Source organism: Chrysochloris asiatica, unplaced genomic scaffold (genome assembly GCF_000296735.1).
Source record: "Chrysochloris asiatica unplaced genomic scaffold, ChrAsi1.0 scaffold00009, whole genome shotgun sequence".
In the NCBI taxonomy this organism is placed as follows: Eukaryota; Metazoa; Chordata; class Mammalia; order Afrosoricida; family Chrysochloridae; genus Chrysochloris; species Chrysochloris asiatica.
Genome location: NW_006408527.1, coordinates 17119556 through 17138583, shown reverse-complemented (window position 1 = coordinate 17138583; position 19028 = coordinate 17119556). Strand labels below are relative to the sequence as shown.

Here is a 19028-nt window from a genome sequence, read left to right as displayed (position 1 = left end):
AGGCAATGCTTTGTGGTGTTATACATTGGCTTGCTATGAGTTGGAACTGACTTGATGGCACCTAACAATTATTCTCTGACAGGGAGTTCATGGTAAGAGAAAGGTCAAAGACCTAATAGTCCTCAACCCTGAATAGAACAAGAGAAACTGCTTCCCAATCACCATTCTGGTTTTAATGGAGTAGTTCTTTCTGGCCACAGGAGGGGACCATTTCACAGAGAATCAGAGCATAAAGTGAGAGGTACAGAGACACCCCCCCACACACACACATCCCACCCTCAGTGGGCTGTTATTGCAAAAATATCTCTCTGTACACGAACTTTACATGTCATAGTGGATTTCTCCAGAACAGAGCCTTCACATTATTGAAAATAGCCAGATTCCTTAAAAAAAAAAAAAAATCAACACATACGCAAAACAATACACACACATACAAACTGCTGAGAAGATAAAAATAAATACGGACATTCTAGGGTCTCAAAAGCCCAGGGAAACAAACACAACATCCATTCTCAGTTATCAGGAGCAGCTTGGCAGCAAGTGGCGGAAGTCTTTGAGGTCCAAGGTCGGGCCCAGAGGAGTCTGGGTCCCTTGAGATGCACTCAATGCAGTAGCCTGAGTCTTTTCAAGTCTTTTGGATTCATAGCAGCGACCCCAGGAAGCCTGGACCACGTTGGGAGGATAGCAAAGTAAGGAGAACCTTTGAGGAAACAGAGGTTGTGTTCTCTTACTTCTAAGAGAAAGAGGATTCATTCCTGGAGCTCATTCCCAGGATGCTGAGCAAGCCCCAGGCATGCTAGTGGGTACCATAGTCCAGTTCCAGTGATTGGTGGGGATGAGAGTGTGTGTATGAAGGCTTTCCACATGGCTGGGATGGGACTGAGGAGGGAAGCAGCTGCCCACAGTGGACAGCACCGCGCACAAGACTCCCCCACTGTAAGAGAGCTAGAGGAGACAGACATTGATGGAGAGCTCTTCCTTGATCCCTGCAGCCCCCACTCCTCTCAGCCTCCCATTCCCTTCTACTTCTCTGCTTTCTTCTCTACCACAAGCTGAAGACACTGATTCCTCACTCATTTCACCTGCCCAGTTCCCACATGCAGCCCTTTCCAGGGCTCCACTGCAAACCCTTTCAACCTCTCAGGCTGGGATACATCCTCAAGTGAGGAAGAAAGCATTCTCCCTTTGGGAGCCAGCTGCATCTTAAAGCTTCCAGGGGGGGGGCGGTCACTCTGCCTTCTCCCCCCTCAGCTGAGCTTAGAGCTGAGCCCGCGTGCCTGTCGGTAGGCCTGCGTCACCTCTTGGCAGTCTGTCAGGGAAAAGCAGCTATCCCCCAGAGGATCTTGCCGCCAGTGCCTCAGGCGGCTTCCAGGATCTTCTGAGGGGGGCTCCTCAAGCCCCATGAGGTTGTCCACAGACACACAGCCTCGCAGGGGGTGCTCTGGGAGTCGGTCAGGTAAGTCCAGCTGGTCAAAGGACTCGGAGGACAGGATGCTGTCCTCACTCACAGCCCCTGAGGGGCGGCTGGACCGGGCCGGAGGGCAGGGTGAGGCCAGTGCGTCCAAAGAACCAAAGGCGGCTGGGGCTGTGAGCTCAGAGGCGGTATGGGAGAACTTGCCATTGCGCTTGAGGATGCCCTTGCGATGGGGGAGCAAGCCTGAGGCAGGGGGGGCCTTCTGCTCCACAGGCTTACTACTCACAAACACGTCCCCTGCGTCCAAGAGCTCCCCGGACTCACTGGGCTCTGGAGAGGAGTAGTAGCCGGACTCTCGCTGCCGAGACTTCTTGAGAATGCCCTTCCTCGGCTGCAGCAGGGCCGCCTGCTGGGGGCTGCTGGGAACTGGGCTGAGCTCACAGGGCTCTTCCTTTGCCTCCTCTGAGGAGTTCGAAGGCTTCTTCTTGAGAATGCCCTTTGGCAGCTTGAGGTCACCCTTCCCAGAGCGAGGGGCAGTGCCGTCAGGTGGGCCCCCCTGGAGAGACTGGGCCATGTCATTCTCCTTGCGGGACTTCTTGAGTGAATGCTGGCGCTCCAGGCCTGGAGGGCCTCCCCCTCCTCCAGGCACATGCTGCTTGAAGAAGCTGCACATCTTGGCTCCATTTTCCAGGAGGGGCCGGGAAGAGCGGCGGAGCCAGTCGGCCATGGAGGCCCGGGCTGAGTCACTGCTGGACTGCCCACCCTCATGCTGTGGGGCCTCCTGCTCCCCGACACGGGTGGCATAGCCCCAGTTGACCCACCAGTGACTGGCCACATCCTCCAGGGTAGCTCGCCGAGTAGGGTTCACCATTAACAGCCACCGGATCAGACCACAGGCATCTAGCAGACAACGGACAGGGAAGGGCCTCAGTTTGGTAATGCTGAGAATGGGCACCCGACTGTTCCTATCTCTCTGGGTCACTCCATTTAAGCCTAAACCACTGCTTACTCCCATGACAGCTACTTCCATTCCCACCTTAGTCTCTGTTATAGATTGAATGAAGTCTCCCAAAGATCTGTATTATAAAATCCTCACCCCAGTATCTATGGAGGAGTCCTAGTGTGGCGCTGTGGGTTAATGCACTGGACTGTAAGGTCAGTTTGAAACGCAAGGCCGGCTGTTCAAGCTTACCAGCCACCCTCAGAAGCCCTATACAGGATCATATGAGTGGGAACCTACTGGATAGCACTTAACAAAAACAACAAATATCTGTGGATGTAATTCCATTTAGAAAGAGGCTTTCTGTGTTATGTTAATGAGGCCATTTGTGTAGCATTTGTCCTAAAACTAATCACCTTAGACATATAAAAAGAATAGATTAGGCCCAAAAGCAAGGAAACACAATGAGAAAACTGATGTCACCTGGAGATAGATCATCAAGGAGTCAGGACTGAGAAACGGAAAGAGACAGGGCTTTCCTACGAGAGCTGAGAGAGCCTTCCTCTAGAGCTGAAACAGGACGTCCAACCTTCTAAACTGAGAAAACACAATGTCTGTGTGTGAACACTGTCCGTCTGTGATATTTCTGTGACAGCAGCACTAGACAACAAATGTCACTTCTAGTCCTTGGCTTTCCTGGGCTGACTAGCCCAATTTCTTATTCAGTTCCTTGACCCCTCAGGACTTCCGGCCTCTTCCATAAGCCCTTGTGTGTTTGTGTCTATTCTCTCTCCTTCCATTGAAATTTAGCCCTTTGAGAGTGGTTCTGTGCTCAAGGGAAAATGGAGGCTCCCACAGGCTTCTTCTTGCCTTCTGCCGGGTATGTGAAAGCACAGAAGGATTTCTGAGGATGAGGACAAGAGCAACAGGAAACGAGACAAGTACAGCAAAGGGGATGGAAGTTAGCTCCTCAGAAGCACTCCCTAAATATACTAAGCATGCCCATAATGGAAGAAAGAGACCCTTGGAGGTGTAGAGATGACCACTGGAAGTAGACAGAGTTTGTCCTTGTCTACATTAGGTGGGTCATGCTGGGCTGGGGTCCTCTTTGCTATAGTGACTGGGAGCCCCCAGCATAAGGAATTAGCACCTCCATGCTGTTCAGAGGACACCCACATCTCCCACTTACCAGAAGGCTTAGGTGGTTCCCGGTAGGCCCCATTGCTGATCTGCTTCACCAGTGTCTTATGGTCATTTCCATCAAAAGGCATGGTGCCATGCACCAAGATGTAGAGAAGAACACCCAGGGACCAGCTGTCCACCTGAGAGAGTGACAGAGAGACAGAGCATCAGCAAGGATGCCCACATGCCATGGGTGGGAGGGCTGCCAGTCTCTATGCAGCTCCAGAGGAGAAAAGCACCACACTAGAGAGCTGAGGCCACTGTGTCTGCAGACAAACTCCTGTACCACCAAGGACAAAGGGTGAGGCAGCAGTAGAAAGGACTGGGGTTCACTGGAAGAGATGTTGTCACCTTTCCTTTGAGAGTAGAGACAGGCACAAGACTGGGTCATCCCTTTGGGTAATGGAATGGGGAGGTGGTGATTGATGTCACTTCTAGGTCATTACAAGGAGGCTGGATTTGATGCCAGGAAAGGTAATGCTGGGCAGGCAAGGGAAACAGAGAACAGATGGGAAATCAGGAGACGAAAGTTCTACTTCCAGTTTTGCCACTCCTGGCTGATGATGAGCTATTTAACTCTGGAAAAGGGAATAACTGGAAAACTAGCCAGCTCCCTCACAGGATTTCAGATCATAGGGATACATACCTCTGGGCCCATGTAGGGCTTCCCATTGACAATCTCAGGTGAGGCATAGAGGGGACTCCCACAGAACGTCTGCAGGAACTTATCTTGGTGGTATTGATTGGAAAGGCCAAAGTCAGCAATCTGTAGGATTAGGTGAAACATAGGCAGGGGTCACACAAAGGCCTGGGCTGGTCTGCTGCTCTTGGCCCATGCTTCTCCAGACCCTGAGGAAATCTAGGTTCCCAGCAAACAGGAAGGCTCCCCATGACCCATGCCATATACTGGGTGCAACTAACATAGCTCAGACCCTGGAGAGCCCTGAGGTGGGGGAAGGGAGGGTCAATGAGGAACTCCTGGCAGAGGAATGTGGGGAATCTACAGCCCTCGGTGTTCCCCAGGTCCCTTGGCCCATGCTCATCCCCACTCCAGGCACACACATCCTCCTAACCCTGGGAAACTGCCCAGTGCCCTGAGGTCTCCACCTTTGAAGCAGGGCTCACTGCAGCCCTGCGTCCAAACGATTGTATCCTTCCTGTGCTGACCTCTTTCTGCCCTACCCCTCCCGCAGCTCCTAGTACAGGTGAGACTCAATAGACCCTTAGTGATGAAAGGCAGCTGTACTGGATGGAGAGCGAGAGCCAATTCTCAATCCAAGGCCACCATCCTCACAGGGAATACTGTTACTGATTAGCCATGCAAGGCTTTGAGCTGCTGCTCTTCAGAGCAAAACGCTCATCTCCCTGTCTGCACCAGGCCAGGCCTTGATGACAGGAACCCGCAGTCAGCCTGGTGTTGCTGAGAAGCAACAGTAAGAGCAAAACAAAAAGCAGGGCTGTGGTTACAGCTCAGGAGAAGAAATCCTGACACAGAGCATGGGGCCGAGAGACCCCATCCTCTCCATCCCTAGAAAGATCGTTTCCTCAATTGCCTTCCCAAGTTGAGGTCAATGACCTGCTTCTCCTGACCCTTCCACCCTCATCAGAGGGCTTTGTGTGCCAAGGGTGGGGAGGGGCTGTTCATGTAGCACTGGCTCCTTCCTTTATTGTTTTATTGGTTCCTTATCATGCAGTTATAGTGAAGCAGCCTATAGGAACAGCCCATAACAAGGCAGATGATTGATTAGACTAGAAAGTTAATTTGAGTATCAGTTATCTAGATTTACTGACTTTGGCTTCCTTGGTCAGCATCAAAGAAAAAAGTCCACCCATTCTGGGAATTGGTTGGGTGATGGGAATGAACTTAGTGCCAGGGAACCTGGAGATGAGATACTGACCGGATTCTGGAAGATTCCGAGAAGGTCAGGGGGTGGGAGTCAGAGCCTTTCCTCAGGCCTGCAGGAAACCTGCCTGCTTGAGTCCCTGGTGGGCCCTTGCCATCTTCCCCTTCTAGCCCCAAGATCTGAGTTTGTTTCATCAGCACAGACTGCTCTCCTGTCCTAACGTTACTCAGGCTTGGGAATCCAGCAGCTGCAGGAAGCTGGTACCAGTGTGCTACGTCTGTGGGGACTGGTGTGAGTTAATTGCAGCAGATCGTGCCAGTGTGTGGGTGTGCAAGTGGAGCAAAGCTGACCCTGGATCTATAATCCCACAGCCATGATGTCAAGAGCACTGGTTGGGGAGCCAGAATACCTTGGCTTAGCCACTCACTAGCTGTGGGATCCTGTGCAAGTCACCCTGATTGTGGGTCCTCAGTTTTCTATCCAAAAAATAAGGATTTGAAATGGGGAATGCATGAGGTTCCTACCAGTACCAATGTATAAGTCTGAACTTTAATCACCTCCTTCTAGAACCTCCTAAGGGTTTAGAGACTTTTGGCGTGGGCAGTGTAATGAGGCCGAGGTGGTAGCAAGGTGAGGGATGTAGTTACTGGCAATGAGAAGTAAAACTCACCTTGATATTTCCATTGGCATCCAGTAGGATGTTCTCCAGTTTGAGATCTCGGTGGACAACCCCATTCTGAAAGAGTGAGGGAAGAGAGTCAGGGGAATTCTCTAGGGCAGGTGGAGGGCAGAGGTTACAGGCCTAGTCTGGATAATGAGGTAAGCACAAAGGGAGCTGAACAAGTCTGAGCCTGGCTAGACCAGGAATACACATCTTTATTGGTACATAGTACAAGAAATCACAGGCCCTCCCATCCTTGGAACAAGAAAAATAACACATCCTTCTCTGAGGGATCAGAGGCTAGTCTTGTCTCTGCTCCTGCTTCCTTGTGTGATCTTGGACAAGGCATTGAATCACTCTGGTCCAAACCAGCCCCACCCAGTGCCCCAGAGCCCGCCCTCCTCAGGAGCAGGGTTGTGCAAGGTGGGTGCTTACTTGGTGGCAGTAGGACACTGCGGAGACAATCTGCCGGAAAAAGTGGCGGGCGTCGCGCTCGCTGAGACGCTGTCGCTCACTGATGTAGTCGTACAGGTCACCACGGCTTGCAAACTCCATGACAATCACAATCTTGCTGCTGTTCTCAAACACTGAGCAGAACCAAGCGGTAGTGTCAGGACCCCTGCTTCTCCCTGACCCCAAACCAGACACAACCTCCCTGCAGGGGGAGTCTACTAATGGGGCAGGGGACTGGTGAGTAAGGGCAGAAGGGCCTTGAAGGCTATCTGCAGCTCCCAGGAACAATGATGTGAGGCCAAGGGAGCTGCTCCTCCCTCCCTCTCCTTGGAAGGCCAGGCTTTTGAGAATCCTTACAACTACCCTGCCAACTTCCAGGAAAGCAATGACATCACTAGATGAGAATGAAAGATCATGACCTCTGGGTCAGAAACCACCTCTTTCTTGCCTTATGACCTTGGGCAAATCTCTTCTGATATAGTTATAAGAATGCAGGTCTGGAGTTTGAATCCTGACCCCTGGCTAGTTATTCAACCACCATGCCTTGCTTTCCTCATTTGAAAAGTGAAAGTAATGGCACCATCACATCGCAGACCTGGGTGGTGGTGGTTATGTACCGTGGAGTGCTTCCAACTCACAGTGTCCCTGCCTAGGGTTTCAGAGGCTGTAAATCTTTATGGGAGCAGAAAGCCTCATCTTTCTCCTGTGGAGTTGCTGGTTGTTCCAAACTGTTGACTGTGAAATTAGCAGCCCTACTTGTAACCACTACACTACGGAGAAACAGATAAAAAGTCAAGGACAGCTCTGGGGTAGGCAGACCCACCTGGCATAGAGTCTGGCACATAAACATTCAAAAGAGTTCAAACCCACCAGCTGCTCTGCAGGAAAAATATGGGGCTGTTTGCTCCCAAAAATGTACGTCTCTGATGCCCTAAGAGGTGGTTCTACTCTGTCCTATAGGATTCCTACAGTTGGAAAGGCAGTGAATTTTTGTTTGACTGTTATATTTTAGAAGTCTTGGAGGGGCAAGGGTTACGTGCTCCACTGCTAACCAGAAGGTCACCAGTTTAAACCTACCAGCAGCTCTGCAGAAGAAAAGACCAGGTGATCTGATCCCATAGATACTCCTACTGCTGCTGAGTCAATTCTGCAGGCTTTCTAAGTCTGTAAATCTTTATGAAGGCAAACTGCTATCTGTCTTTTATGGAATGGCGGGTGGGTTTGAATTACTTATTTTTCAATTAGAAGCCGAGCTCTTAACCTCTGTACCACCAGCGATTTTTGTTGTTGATGTTGTTGTTGTTATGTGCCGTGGAGTCGGTTCTGACTCATAGCGACCCTGTACAGGGTTTCTGAGACTGTGAATCTTTACGGGAGCAGAAAGCCTCATCTTTCTCCCATGGAACAGCTGGTAGTTTCGAACTGCTGACCTTGCGGTGCCCAGCCCGATCCGTAACCACTACGCTACCAGAGCTCCTTGTTGATGTTAAGGGCAGTCAAGTCAGTTCTGACTCATAGAAACCCTGTTTCCAAAGAGCGGCTGTTGAGTTTCAACCACCAACCTTGCAGTTCAAACCGATCTTGTGACTGAGTGCTTATCCTACAGAGCCGCACCAGACCTCTACCAGGGATTACAGCCTAGAAAACGCTATGGGGTAGTTCTGTTTTGTCCCATAGGAGTGCAATGACTTGCAATTGACTCGGCAGTTAATGTGGTTTTTTGGGTTTCATTCACTGACTGCTTAGGTTGCTGGCCTTCAGCCTGCCCTTGCTGGCTGGTCTCCAGATGGCTCCAGCCCCATGGAAAGGTAGGGAGGGGCTGGTTCCTCAAACTGGCCCTTCAGCTAGGTGTGTGTCAGCACATGTATGTCCATGACATTGCAACTGTGTCAAACAGGTCCTAGGAGTTTGGCCTGCTCAGCTGGCCCCAGAGCTATTGCTGTCTACCCTTGGAGAAAGAGCTGTAGGGAGAGTCCTCTCCCAAACGGAGTCCCAGGTCCCTGGCAACTGGACACACGGCCAGGACTGGGCTTTTCTCCAGGAGTCCGGGGCCAGGGGGCCTTCATCTGTGGTAGCATAGCAGTACCTGGCTAGCTCTACCCTGTGATCTCTGTATCTCTGCAGGGGTGAATGCAACCTCTATACCATGAAACTGGGAGTCAAGAGCTAACCATGGTTCATTCTGGAGACTAGCTGGGTGAGAGGTGAGCTCCCAGGACAGGGGCACCCCTTAATTCACTCTCAAAAGCCGATAGCAGGATGAGGGAGCCCTGCCTGGCCCACAGTAACTGTTCAAGAGAAGCTACCTCCTGAGATTCAAAGTTCAGTTTCCAAAACTCGTTGAAGATATGAATGTGAGGAGAATTCACACACACACACACACACACACACACACACACACACTGCCCAATCACATGCTCAGCTTGGTTTAACCAATACTCTGGCATCTTCCCACTCTTACCTGAGGGAGATACACACAGATACAATTAGCCTTCTCAACCACTTGCCTGGACTCAGGCCATGGGGCTCTGCCCTTCGTCTTGCTATGACAGGAGAGGCGTCTCACTTTCTTCCCATCAGGAATATTCAGAGAAGGCCAAATCACAGGCTCCCTAACAGTCTCCTGCAGCTACTGCCATCCGCTGTTTCTCACCTCACTGACATTATGTAAAGGATCCTAGCAGACAGGTGGGAGTGGAGGGTACTCCCCTCCCTCCCTCTCTCTGGCCGGGGCTTTGTTGTCTGGGCCACAGAACAGAGGGCAGCTGGAATAGCAAAGCCAACACTGATGTCACAGCAGGGGGAGGCTGAGAGAGTTGAGGAGGGGAGGTAGGAGCCAGCCCTGTGGCAGGAATGATTCACAGTACAGGCCTGGTTCTTGGGATGCATTAAGAATAGCACCCACACACCTGAGACAGGTGCATGTCTATGTATGTTTAAGCCTCCCCCGGGATTGTTGAGGATTTCACTGGCTGGGGAGGTGTACTCAAGTAGAGAAAAGCTAACAATAACAACAAAAATGTCTGAAATCTGTGGGCATGTCCCATGAACTGAGCCCTTGGTGACATTATCTATTTTCATTTTTGTAACCACCCCGTGACAGAGGCAGGACATCCTATTTTACGAATGAGGAACTGGGGCCTAGAGATGAAATTATATTAGTTGTTCTAAATCATACAGTTGCATTTCAAATCACGTGTTTGCTCAACTCTAAAGCTAACTTCTTGTTTACTTCTTTCCGTCATCTGAGTCATCTGGACTGCCCCCACCAATAGACACAAAGACCACCCCCCATCACCAGGTCTGAACGCCCGCCTCTGTACCTTCATGGATGGAAATGATATGGGGGTGGTTGAGTGAAGACATGATCTCAATCTCCCGCCGTATATGCATCAGGTCTTGCTCATCTTTGATTTTATCTTTCCGGATGGACTTGATGGCCACCTGGGGACAGAGGAGCCAGAGCATGAGGAGAGCGGATGGAGGGTAAAGGCATCCCTGAGGACACTCTGGGGGCTTGGGCTCTGGTGGTCTGTCTGTACCTGCTACACAGGTCCTAGGGTGGACCTGGAGAAGCTACTCGAGCCTTCACTGGGTTAGGTGGCAGAGAGGCTGGAAATCACCATCTCTGGAACCCCAGCTTCTTACTTGGGTCAGGTGCAGTACATACAACAGGAAGGTGGGTGGACTGATGACCTCCTTATGCAAAGTCTGCAGATGAACAGGTGGCAACAACTTGCACCCATAATGTGGACACTTTGATTGACAGAGCGAGTTCATCAGATGTAGTGCTACTATGCTGTGAGGAAGAGGTTTGAACCTCTTTTGTCTATTAATAGGCTCCAAAAGCCAGTGGTTGAATTAGTAAATGAATGGTCCTCATAATAACCCTGGGAAGTAGGCACAGAAGGGATCAACATTTCATTTATAGGTGCGAAATCTATGACCTGACCCACAGCCATCAAGTCAATTCCAACCCACAGGGGCCACACAGGACAGAATAGAATGCCCCTTAAGGTTTCTAAGGCTACACACCATTATGGAAGCCACCTGCCACACTTCTTTCTAGAGAAGTGAATGGTAGGTTGGGGTCACTGACTTTTCAGTTAGTGGTACTGCAGTTACCACTGTGTCAGCAGATATCCTTGTAAAGGGGGACCCAAATCCCAAACCCACTGCAATTGAGTCAATTTTGACTCATAGTAACCCTACTTACAAAAAAACAGAAAACCTTCCTTTTCTCCCATGGAGTGACTGGTGGATTCGAACTGTTAACCTTGTGATTAGCAGCCCAGTGTGTAACCCATTATGCCACCAGGGCTCCTTCAACTGGGACCCAGAGAGGTTAAATGACCTGCTCAAGGTCATACCATTACTAACAGGCAGAACTGGAAATGAAAACTATTTGCCTATCTGATTCCTGGTCTAGAACTTTTCCCACCAAATACCTTAACTTGCTAAAAATAACCAGTGTCATAGCATAGTGGTTACCAGTCAGGTTGCTAACCTCATGGTCAGCAGTTCGAAACTACCAGCCATTCCACTGGAGAAAGATAAGGTTTTCTGTTCCCGTAAAGCCTCAGAAACCCTATACAGGGTCGCTATGAGTCGGAACCAACTCCACGGCACACTACCACCACCACCATTCAGCCTAAGTAGGGAATGTCCCTTCCCCAATAAAGAATAAACAATTAGACAGTTAATACAGAACCCTATGGGTCTTGTCATCTTAGGCTCTAAAGGTAAAAAGCCCATATAAGGATTAAACCTTCTGGCTGGCACGTGGGCTCAGGAAGGGTGGGGTGAGACAAGAGGAAATGGAGAAGAAACTGCCAAAATGCAGTTCAAGCAACCTTCAGCGTCCCCTTCACGATGCATCTCACTGTGGGCAAGCTACTGCAGAATGGACCAGCAATGTTGGAGCTGGGATGGTGAGGGGAAGGCCAACAAGGCCAGGAGCCTGTCGCTGGGCAGTCAGGAGTCCTGGGCTCTGTTGGGCTCCACGACTGTCTGTGTGAGCAGGTCCTTACCCTTCTCAGAGTCTGTTTTTTCTTTTCTGTTAAATAAAGGGGTTGGCCCAAGATGTCTGAGGTACTTTCCTTGTGGGCTATATAAATGCCATGGGGCCTCAGAAACAGCATCAGGTATAGGGGTGGGGAGGGGGGGGTTTCCTCAGGGCCAGTCAGTTCCTGACAAGTCCTGTCCAAGGAATGACAAACATAAGACTTCCTCTGCATGGGAGGCAATCAAGTTATGATAAATCAGAAAACACAGACTGAGGTAAACAGCTCCTTATTCTATTTTCCAGGAGGGTTTGCCTCCCCTCAAGATTCAAAGGGAGACAAAAAAAAAAAGGGAACCACTGCTTGAGGGGAGGGGCCCCTAATCCACCCTTTCACGGGGCTCTGGAGGCAGACAATGGCTTCCGGCTCAAGCGGACAGTGGGCCCTGGCGGCCTGTGTTCGCCCATCAGACAAGAATGCGGAACAGTGAACAGCCATAATCCCGTAAGAGGAGCTGCTCACAAAGCCCATGGCCCGGTCACCCCAGCAACCAGCCAGGGATGGCGTGCCCTCTGCCCCGCCCCTCCCCTGGAGCTGCATCTATGAAAGAGGGGAGGCCCAGCTTGAGAGCCCTCCCTGAGAAGGGCAGGGAGGACAATGGCAGGAGGGAGGGTCGGTCACCATGGTGCCTCCTCCCCAGGATGCAGAAGAGGCCCCCACTGCAGCTGCAGGGGACAGGGGAGGACAGGGGATGGGGTAGTACTTCCGCCTCTCTTCTTACACCTTGCCCTTTCTGCTTCACCATCCATTTCTTCCCAGTGAGCTAAGCAGAAAATCCCCTAGGCTTGGGATAGCATAGGGGGCTTGCATCTTCATCCAACATGAAGCACCTCTTCATGCAAATAGTTCTTCTGGAACATCATCCCACATAGCTCACCACGGCTCATACATACTCCCATCTTCCTGAAGGGGAGACTTTAATGACTAGCTTTTTTCTTCCTAAAATTCTTTGTTCTTAACATCAGACAGCAATGGATAAAGTGTTATGAGTATTTCAGAGACAAAGGGTCACAAAAACTGTATTAAAAGAATGAAATCATATATAAATAAGCTTCAATCACACATCTAGATCATTAAAATAGATGAAAAAGATTAAAAGCATAAGATGCACTCATATGCAAAAACTAGTCACATGTGTACAGATGCATCTTTAAGTGCATCTTTGCATATAAGTACATCTAAGATGTGACAAGAGTACAGACGTGTACATGAGTTAGAAAAACAATCACAAAGTCTAGAAGAAATGAGGTTTGGCATGATGCATAAAGGGTACACAAGTCAAATACCCAGGTCCATTTCTTTCAACCCTGGGATCCTACGATTCGAAATCAGTATTGTTTATCCTCAATGGATAGTTCCATCTTTCTGCAAACTCTTGCTCTGACCTCAGGCGGCCAACTCAAAGACCCCCCAGTTATCCACATTAGGTCCCAGGACACCACAACTTGGCTAACATTCCCTAGGATGAAAACAGGCTATGTCATCAGGCCTCCCCAGTCTCCAAGCAGGTGACAGAAGAGGGAGAAGAGCAGTGTGTCACTCCTTTAGTGGGGCTGGGCTACTGCGGGCTATCTGCTGCTGGCCAGCCTGTAAAACAGACACCAGCTCAGGCCTGCACAGAGCTCAGCATACAGAAAGCATTCAACAATTGTTTGCTGGTGAGCATAAATCACAAATAAATATTTATTGGTTAAATCATTGGGCTAATCCCTGGCTATGGGACCAGTGCCCCAGTAAAAATTTCTCCCTTTCTTCCCAGGCATGGGAGGAGAATCAATTTTAGTTATGTGGACTAATTTTGAGGGACCCTTGTTCTCACCTACAAGAAAAATGGGCAACCATTATCAAGAATAAAAATAAACTGACTAGTGCCAAGGTTATTGGTATAGTTAAGTACCGTCAAGTCAGTTCCGACTTATAGCAACCCTGTATAGGGTTTCCAAGGAGTGGCTGGTGGATTTGAACCACCAACTTTGCTGCTCAAACTGACCTTGTGGTCTAGCGCATTATCCTGTAGAAATTACTAGATGGATTGCCCAGAGGTAGAGGAAGGCTACTTGTACTGACCTAGTTCTGGTACAACTATTAATAGTTCTCCCTTTTACTGTTCATAGTATCCAGGTTTAGGTAATAAATTTATTTGATGAGCATTGCTCAGAGGATGAAGGAAACTCAACAATATTGATAACACAAATGAATACCCCACAGCTGAGTTAAGAGACCAAGTTTCTCATTTTTATTTGACTCGAGCAATACAATTTAGGTCACTTAAATTGTTTAGTTAAACTTGCCTAATTTTCATTTCCTTACCTAAAAAACTGAAAGGTCATTTATCCTCTAAACATATGCGGGACACCTACTATGTACTAGGTGCTGTGTTCTGGGGATCCAGACAAAAAAAAAATTGGATAATCCCTGTCCCACCAAACACACAGACCCACTGCTCATGAGTCAATTTCAACTCACAGCGATCTCACAGGACAGAGTGGAACTGTTTCATAGGGTTTCCTAGGCTGCAAATCCTTACTGGAGCAGACAGCCTTATCTTGCTCCCTCTGAGTGCCTGATGGGTCAGCAGCTCAGTGCTTAGAGCCTTTAATTCTGTAAGGAAATTGGAAGTTAAATCAACTCTGATCTAGTGTGAAGGTGACAGTGATTGAGTCCCTGCCCCATGAGGGTCTGCAAGAGCACTGGAGAGAGAGAGCGCCTTTTGGCTGAGTGAGCATGGAAAACCACCCTTGGGGAAAGGGCACCAAGAGCATTCCAGACAGAAAAGTCTGAGCAAAGGCCAGAAAAGAAGAAGTCAATCATGATTTTATGCATCTCTAAGCTCCTTTTCAAACTCTAGCATTTTCTGCTGAAGGTCTCCAGAAATGGGTCTCCTGCTAGGATGCCAAGAACTGTGCTAAGTGGATTGTTCAGAGGCCCTATGCTATGGTCATACTCATTTGCCTCAGCAAAATTCCTACCAATAATACCATCCAGTGATATTCTTGCTCCTGTTGGCTCTGCATACTGGAAAGGCAGCAGAAGTAACCTCCTATCCCATTTTGCGAATAGCAACAGAAAAATGCGCGAGCTTTCCCAAGGTCTCTCAACAGATCACAGGCAAAGTCTTTATCCAAGATTGCGGGGAGTTGTCTGGAGAAGCTACCATCTCAGAAGACAAAAGTTCCTTGGAGATACCCTGTCCTGCCTCCAGCTCCCTTCCTCCCACCCATGGAGAAGGGAATGGCCCACATCTTGCCTTGGGCCAGGCTGGGCAGCACCACCAACTACTCCCTCCTACACATAGATATAAAAACTAACCCTCATCTTTGCCAACACTCCAGGAGATGTGGGTGCTGGGACCCAGTTGGTAGACACTGCCTCCCTCTCAGATCAGGGATGATCTGGATTCTAAAAAGGACGGCAGGAAGCCCTTAGAAAAAGATCCAGAGATGCTGGTTCCAAGTACCAGAGCAAGAGCCCAAGCTGGGCATCTGATCGTTGCTATCACCTGAAGTTGGGGCCAAGATTCTGGACATCTCTCGGACTTTTCACAGGATACTTGTTGTCTGGAAGGCAGAGCAAGGAGTTGGAGGATGACCCACTCAGATAATGGAGAGCTGAAAAGTTGGCCTGGACTCTGCTATCCTACCAACCCTAGTGAGATCCAGGCAGGGAGCAGAAATGGGCTCTAAGGGGAGCCTGGGCTGCCTCCCGAAGCCCAGTACCATGCTTGATCCCATTGAGCTGTCTTCCACTAGACTCTGTCAGGTTGCTGGGCATGGAGCTTCTCTGGCCAGCCATTTTGTGTGGTTTGGCTACAGCCCAAGGACAAGAGTCGCCTGTAGCTGGAGGCTCTCTGCTGCTGAGCCGGCAGGTACAGAAGGCACTGGGAGGGCAGTGTCTTGAGGAAAAGGCTTTAGACTGCTGGCCATGCGGGAGCCCTTCCCTGGAGTTGGAGCCCAAGGGGAGATAAGGTCTTTGAACAAAGGAAAAATCAAAGTGGTTTGGTTAAGGAAGCAGAGCACAATTCATTCTCAATTTATGCTCAGGGTAGCACAGACCCAGGAGAAAGGGGAGGGTTTAATCAAAGTCGGTCTTGCTGGGATAATACCATGTCTGGATGATGTTGTGAGAAGCACCCTACATATAATATCTCATATAATCTGACCAGAACCCCATAAAATAGGAACTATTACTATGCCTATTCAGTGGAGGAAATGTCATACAGAACTCAGTCATCAAATAAAGCCAGGATCAGAACCCTTGCAATCTGGGCTAAACAGTCTTCTAGATGGGAAAACCCCAGGAAAGTAATATAAGTCACTCCCCCAGGCCTCTCAATATACAGTGGTAGGGGTTGGTTCCCAGTGACTCCTCCCACCTTAAGGATGGCCTGGGGCACTGGGACCAGCAGCTCCAGGGCTATTTCAAAACACTGAGGCAAGCCCAGACCCATATGCAGGCCAGCTCCCAATACTTGGTCATTCAGGGCTTAGTACTGGTCATGACAGAGGCCTATGCTGTAGGCATGGCACCCCCTCAGAAGGTAAAAATTCCACACAGAAATCATCTCAAAGGCTTGGGGACTCTACCATTCTAGGGGGCAGAGCATGCTTTCTTCTCTCAGGACAAAGGGAAGGTCAGAGAAGCTGGCGAGAGTCACAGAAGGAAATGTAATTTGGATGCCAGGAATGTACTCGGGAGACCAGAAGATCCAGAACAAATATTTGTTTTTCCTTTGATGCCCTTCTGGAGCAGCCCTTAGTCCCACCCACCTGCCTGCCCCTCCTGCCATACAGTCCCATCTGGCTCCTGAAAATCCCATCTAGGCAGTTTGGGAATGGGAGGTGAGGTAGAAAAGTGGAGAAAAAAACTGGGATGGGAGTCACCCAGCTGGCTTTCCTTTAAATCTAACCTTTGCTAACAGGCTCAGCTCATGTGGGGAAAAGTGCTGGGCAGCTCTTGTGAACCCAACCCCACAGCCCTGAAGTATCCTGAGACACCAATTCTGTCTTCAGGGAAAATCAAGAGGCTGGATGGGGGTGGGGAGAGACTACTCTTCCACCACTGAGATACTTATCAGCACAGCAGGGCAGCTGATGTCCAAGGAGAGACCCTGAGCAAGTTGCCACTACTGATCAGCCCCCTTAGACTGATTTTGGCCCCCTACATGCAAGAAACAGGAGCCCAGGGAGTACCTGCTGAATCCTAATTCTCTCTTTTCTGATGTAATAAGAGCTGGAATCCCTGCCTAGAGTCACTGAAGTTTGAGAACTGAAAGCTGATTTATCTCACTCCAGAATCAAAGAGACTTCTCTCTCCTAACCACACACACACACACACACACACACACACACACACACACACACGTGAAAGAACAGAACGCAAGCCAAAACCTAATGGGGTTTCTGAACTTCAATCCCAGTTCCTGGGCCACCCCAGTCCCCAATGACCTAGTCTTCCCCCTAAACAAGAGGCATGAGGCACGAGCAACTATTTTCTTGCTAAGCCCCTGACAAAGCTTGAGCCAAGCAGTCTCAAACCTGGCGTCTCAACGGGTCCCCTGCACTTTACAGAAAGAGAAAAAGAAAGCCAGGAAGTTCATGATTGCCCAATAGCTGTAACCTGGCAGCCGGCAACTGGGGACTGTGCCAGGCGTTAGCAGGAAAAACATACTTGGTCCTATTGAAGGGTCATAATCCACTCCTATCTCCAGCATCCACTCTCTGTCGCCAATGAAATGACTGCTTGAATTTCAAATCATCTACCGGCTGTAAAAGCAAACAGAGTCTGAGGAGGCAACGGCTGCCATAGCCAATAAGACAAACTATGACCACACACACACACACACACCTCACAACCAGCATGCAAATGGGATTGGCAAACTATAACCTCTAAATCCTAAAAGGTTTGTTAAAATACAGATAACAGATAACGTAGCTCTACCCTAGACCATCAGAATCTAATCTTCTGGGTGTGAGATCAGAGAGCATGCGTTTTAAACAAGCACCCATAGGTGATTGTTGGCACTTGAAAGTAAACTTTGAGAACCACTGTTAACCACAGTTAAAGGGCAGGCCTTTCCAGATTCAGATGTATCAGTTGTCACCATCTAGATGTCAGGAACTCTTGAGTGCACATTTGTTTATTATTCAATTCTCATAGTAACTTGTGAGGGACACAATTTCCCCCATATTTGTAGAAACGGAAACTAAAAAGTATAATCATGAAGTGAATTGCCCAAGGCAGTAATGAAACTTAATGAAACTTCCACTCGGTCTTTGAGCTGGAAAGGACCTATGCATCAATCCCATCCCATTCCTGGGGGCATCTCTATATAGCATACTACTAGAACCGACTTGGAGGCTCCATTTATTCAACTACATATCTACAACAACCCCTACAAACGGAGTCCTGGTGTGGCGCTGTGGGTAAATGCGCCAGACTGCAAAGCCATTTGAACTGCAAGGTCGGTGGTTCAAGCTCACCAGTTGCTCCACGGAAACCCTGTATAGGGCAGCTATGGGTCGGATCCGACTCGACGGCACTTAACAACTAAAGTCAGGTCCGTCTACTTTGGCTTCCTAGTCTACTCAGGTGGACAGTCTCTTCCAAGCAAAATCCATCTTCTCTTGGGCGCCTTCTCCATTCCACGTCAGGGCACCATCTCTCTTTTATATTGGACGCCTCATTGGTTTGGTCATCATCACACCTGCCTGGTTGTGCTTAGGTTTCTCAGGCTCTCCCAGGTCCTACACATCCAAGTTCTCCACATCTACCTTGGACCAATCAACCCTTGACAACTACACCGAGTCATGAACGACTCCAGTCCTCCCTTTGCCATGCTCAGCCGGCGGCCCAGTGGGAGCCCGCCGGGCGCCACGAGAGGGAGTCACACTCACCAGGCGCCCCGAGCTCTCGCGCGCCTTCTTCACCTTCCCGTAGGTGCCTTTGCCCAGGGTCTCCAGGAACTCGTAACGGTGCCGTAGATTGTGCTTGTGGTGGTGACGCTTCACTGCCTGCTTCTTCATCAGGGGCTTGGGCGACTTGATGAGCCCGTCGGCAAGAGGCCGGGAGATCTCTACGGACGAGGGAGTGGGGCAGGGGCGCCGGGAAAAAGCCAACGACTCCATGGAGGGCAGGAGATAAGGTAAGCAAGGGCGGAGGGGGGAATCGGCTGAGTGGGAAAAGCTAGAGCACAGGGAACATGTGTCGCGTCCGGGCAGAGAAGTCACAGTCTCACCAGAGCGCGCAGGGAAGCGCTGCGTTCCAAGTTCTTATAAACGTTCCTAGACTGAGGCCCTGGCCACGCCCCCCGGCGTCCATTGGTCTGTTCCGGCTGAGCGTGACCAGGGCCTCCCCTAGTGGCTCGCGCTGGCCTCGGTCCCGCCTCTCCCCTCGACACGGCCGGGAAAGGTGTAAGTGGAGCCCCGCCCACACGGAGGTCCATGGGTTTCTTGGAGTAAGGAGAGTGAGGGAA

The 19028-nt window shown here is 49.8% G+C and overlaps 1 protein-coding gene across 1 annotated transcript; it reads right to left on the bottom strand.

The window, feature by feature from the left end:
• Positions 1–1247: 1247 nt before the first annotated feature.
• On the bottom strand, positions 1248–18690 carry NUAK2 (NUAK family, SNF1-like kinase, 2). Its single transcript, XM_006834084.1, has 7 exons — positions 18451–18690; positions 9818–9938; positions 6477–6628; positions 6051–6116; positions 4183–4302; positions 3544–3676; positions 1248–2314 (listed from the first exon to the last, which is right to left on the bottom strand). The coding sequence occupies exons 1-7, from the start codon at positions 18679–18681 to the stop codon at positions 1248–1250; spliced, it is 1890 nt and encodes a 629-aa protein (XP_006834147.1). The 5' UTR covers positions 18682–18690.
• Between the last annotated feature and the right edge of the window lie 338 nt (positions 18691–19028).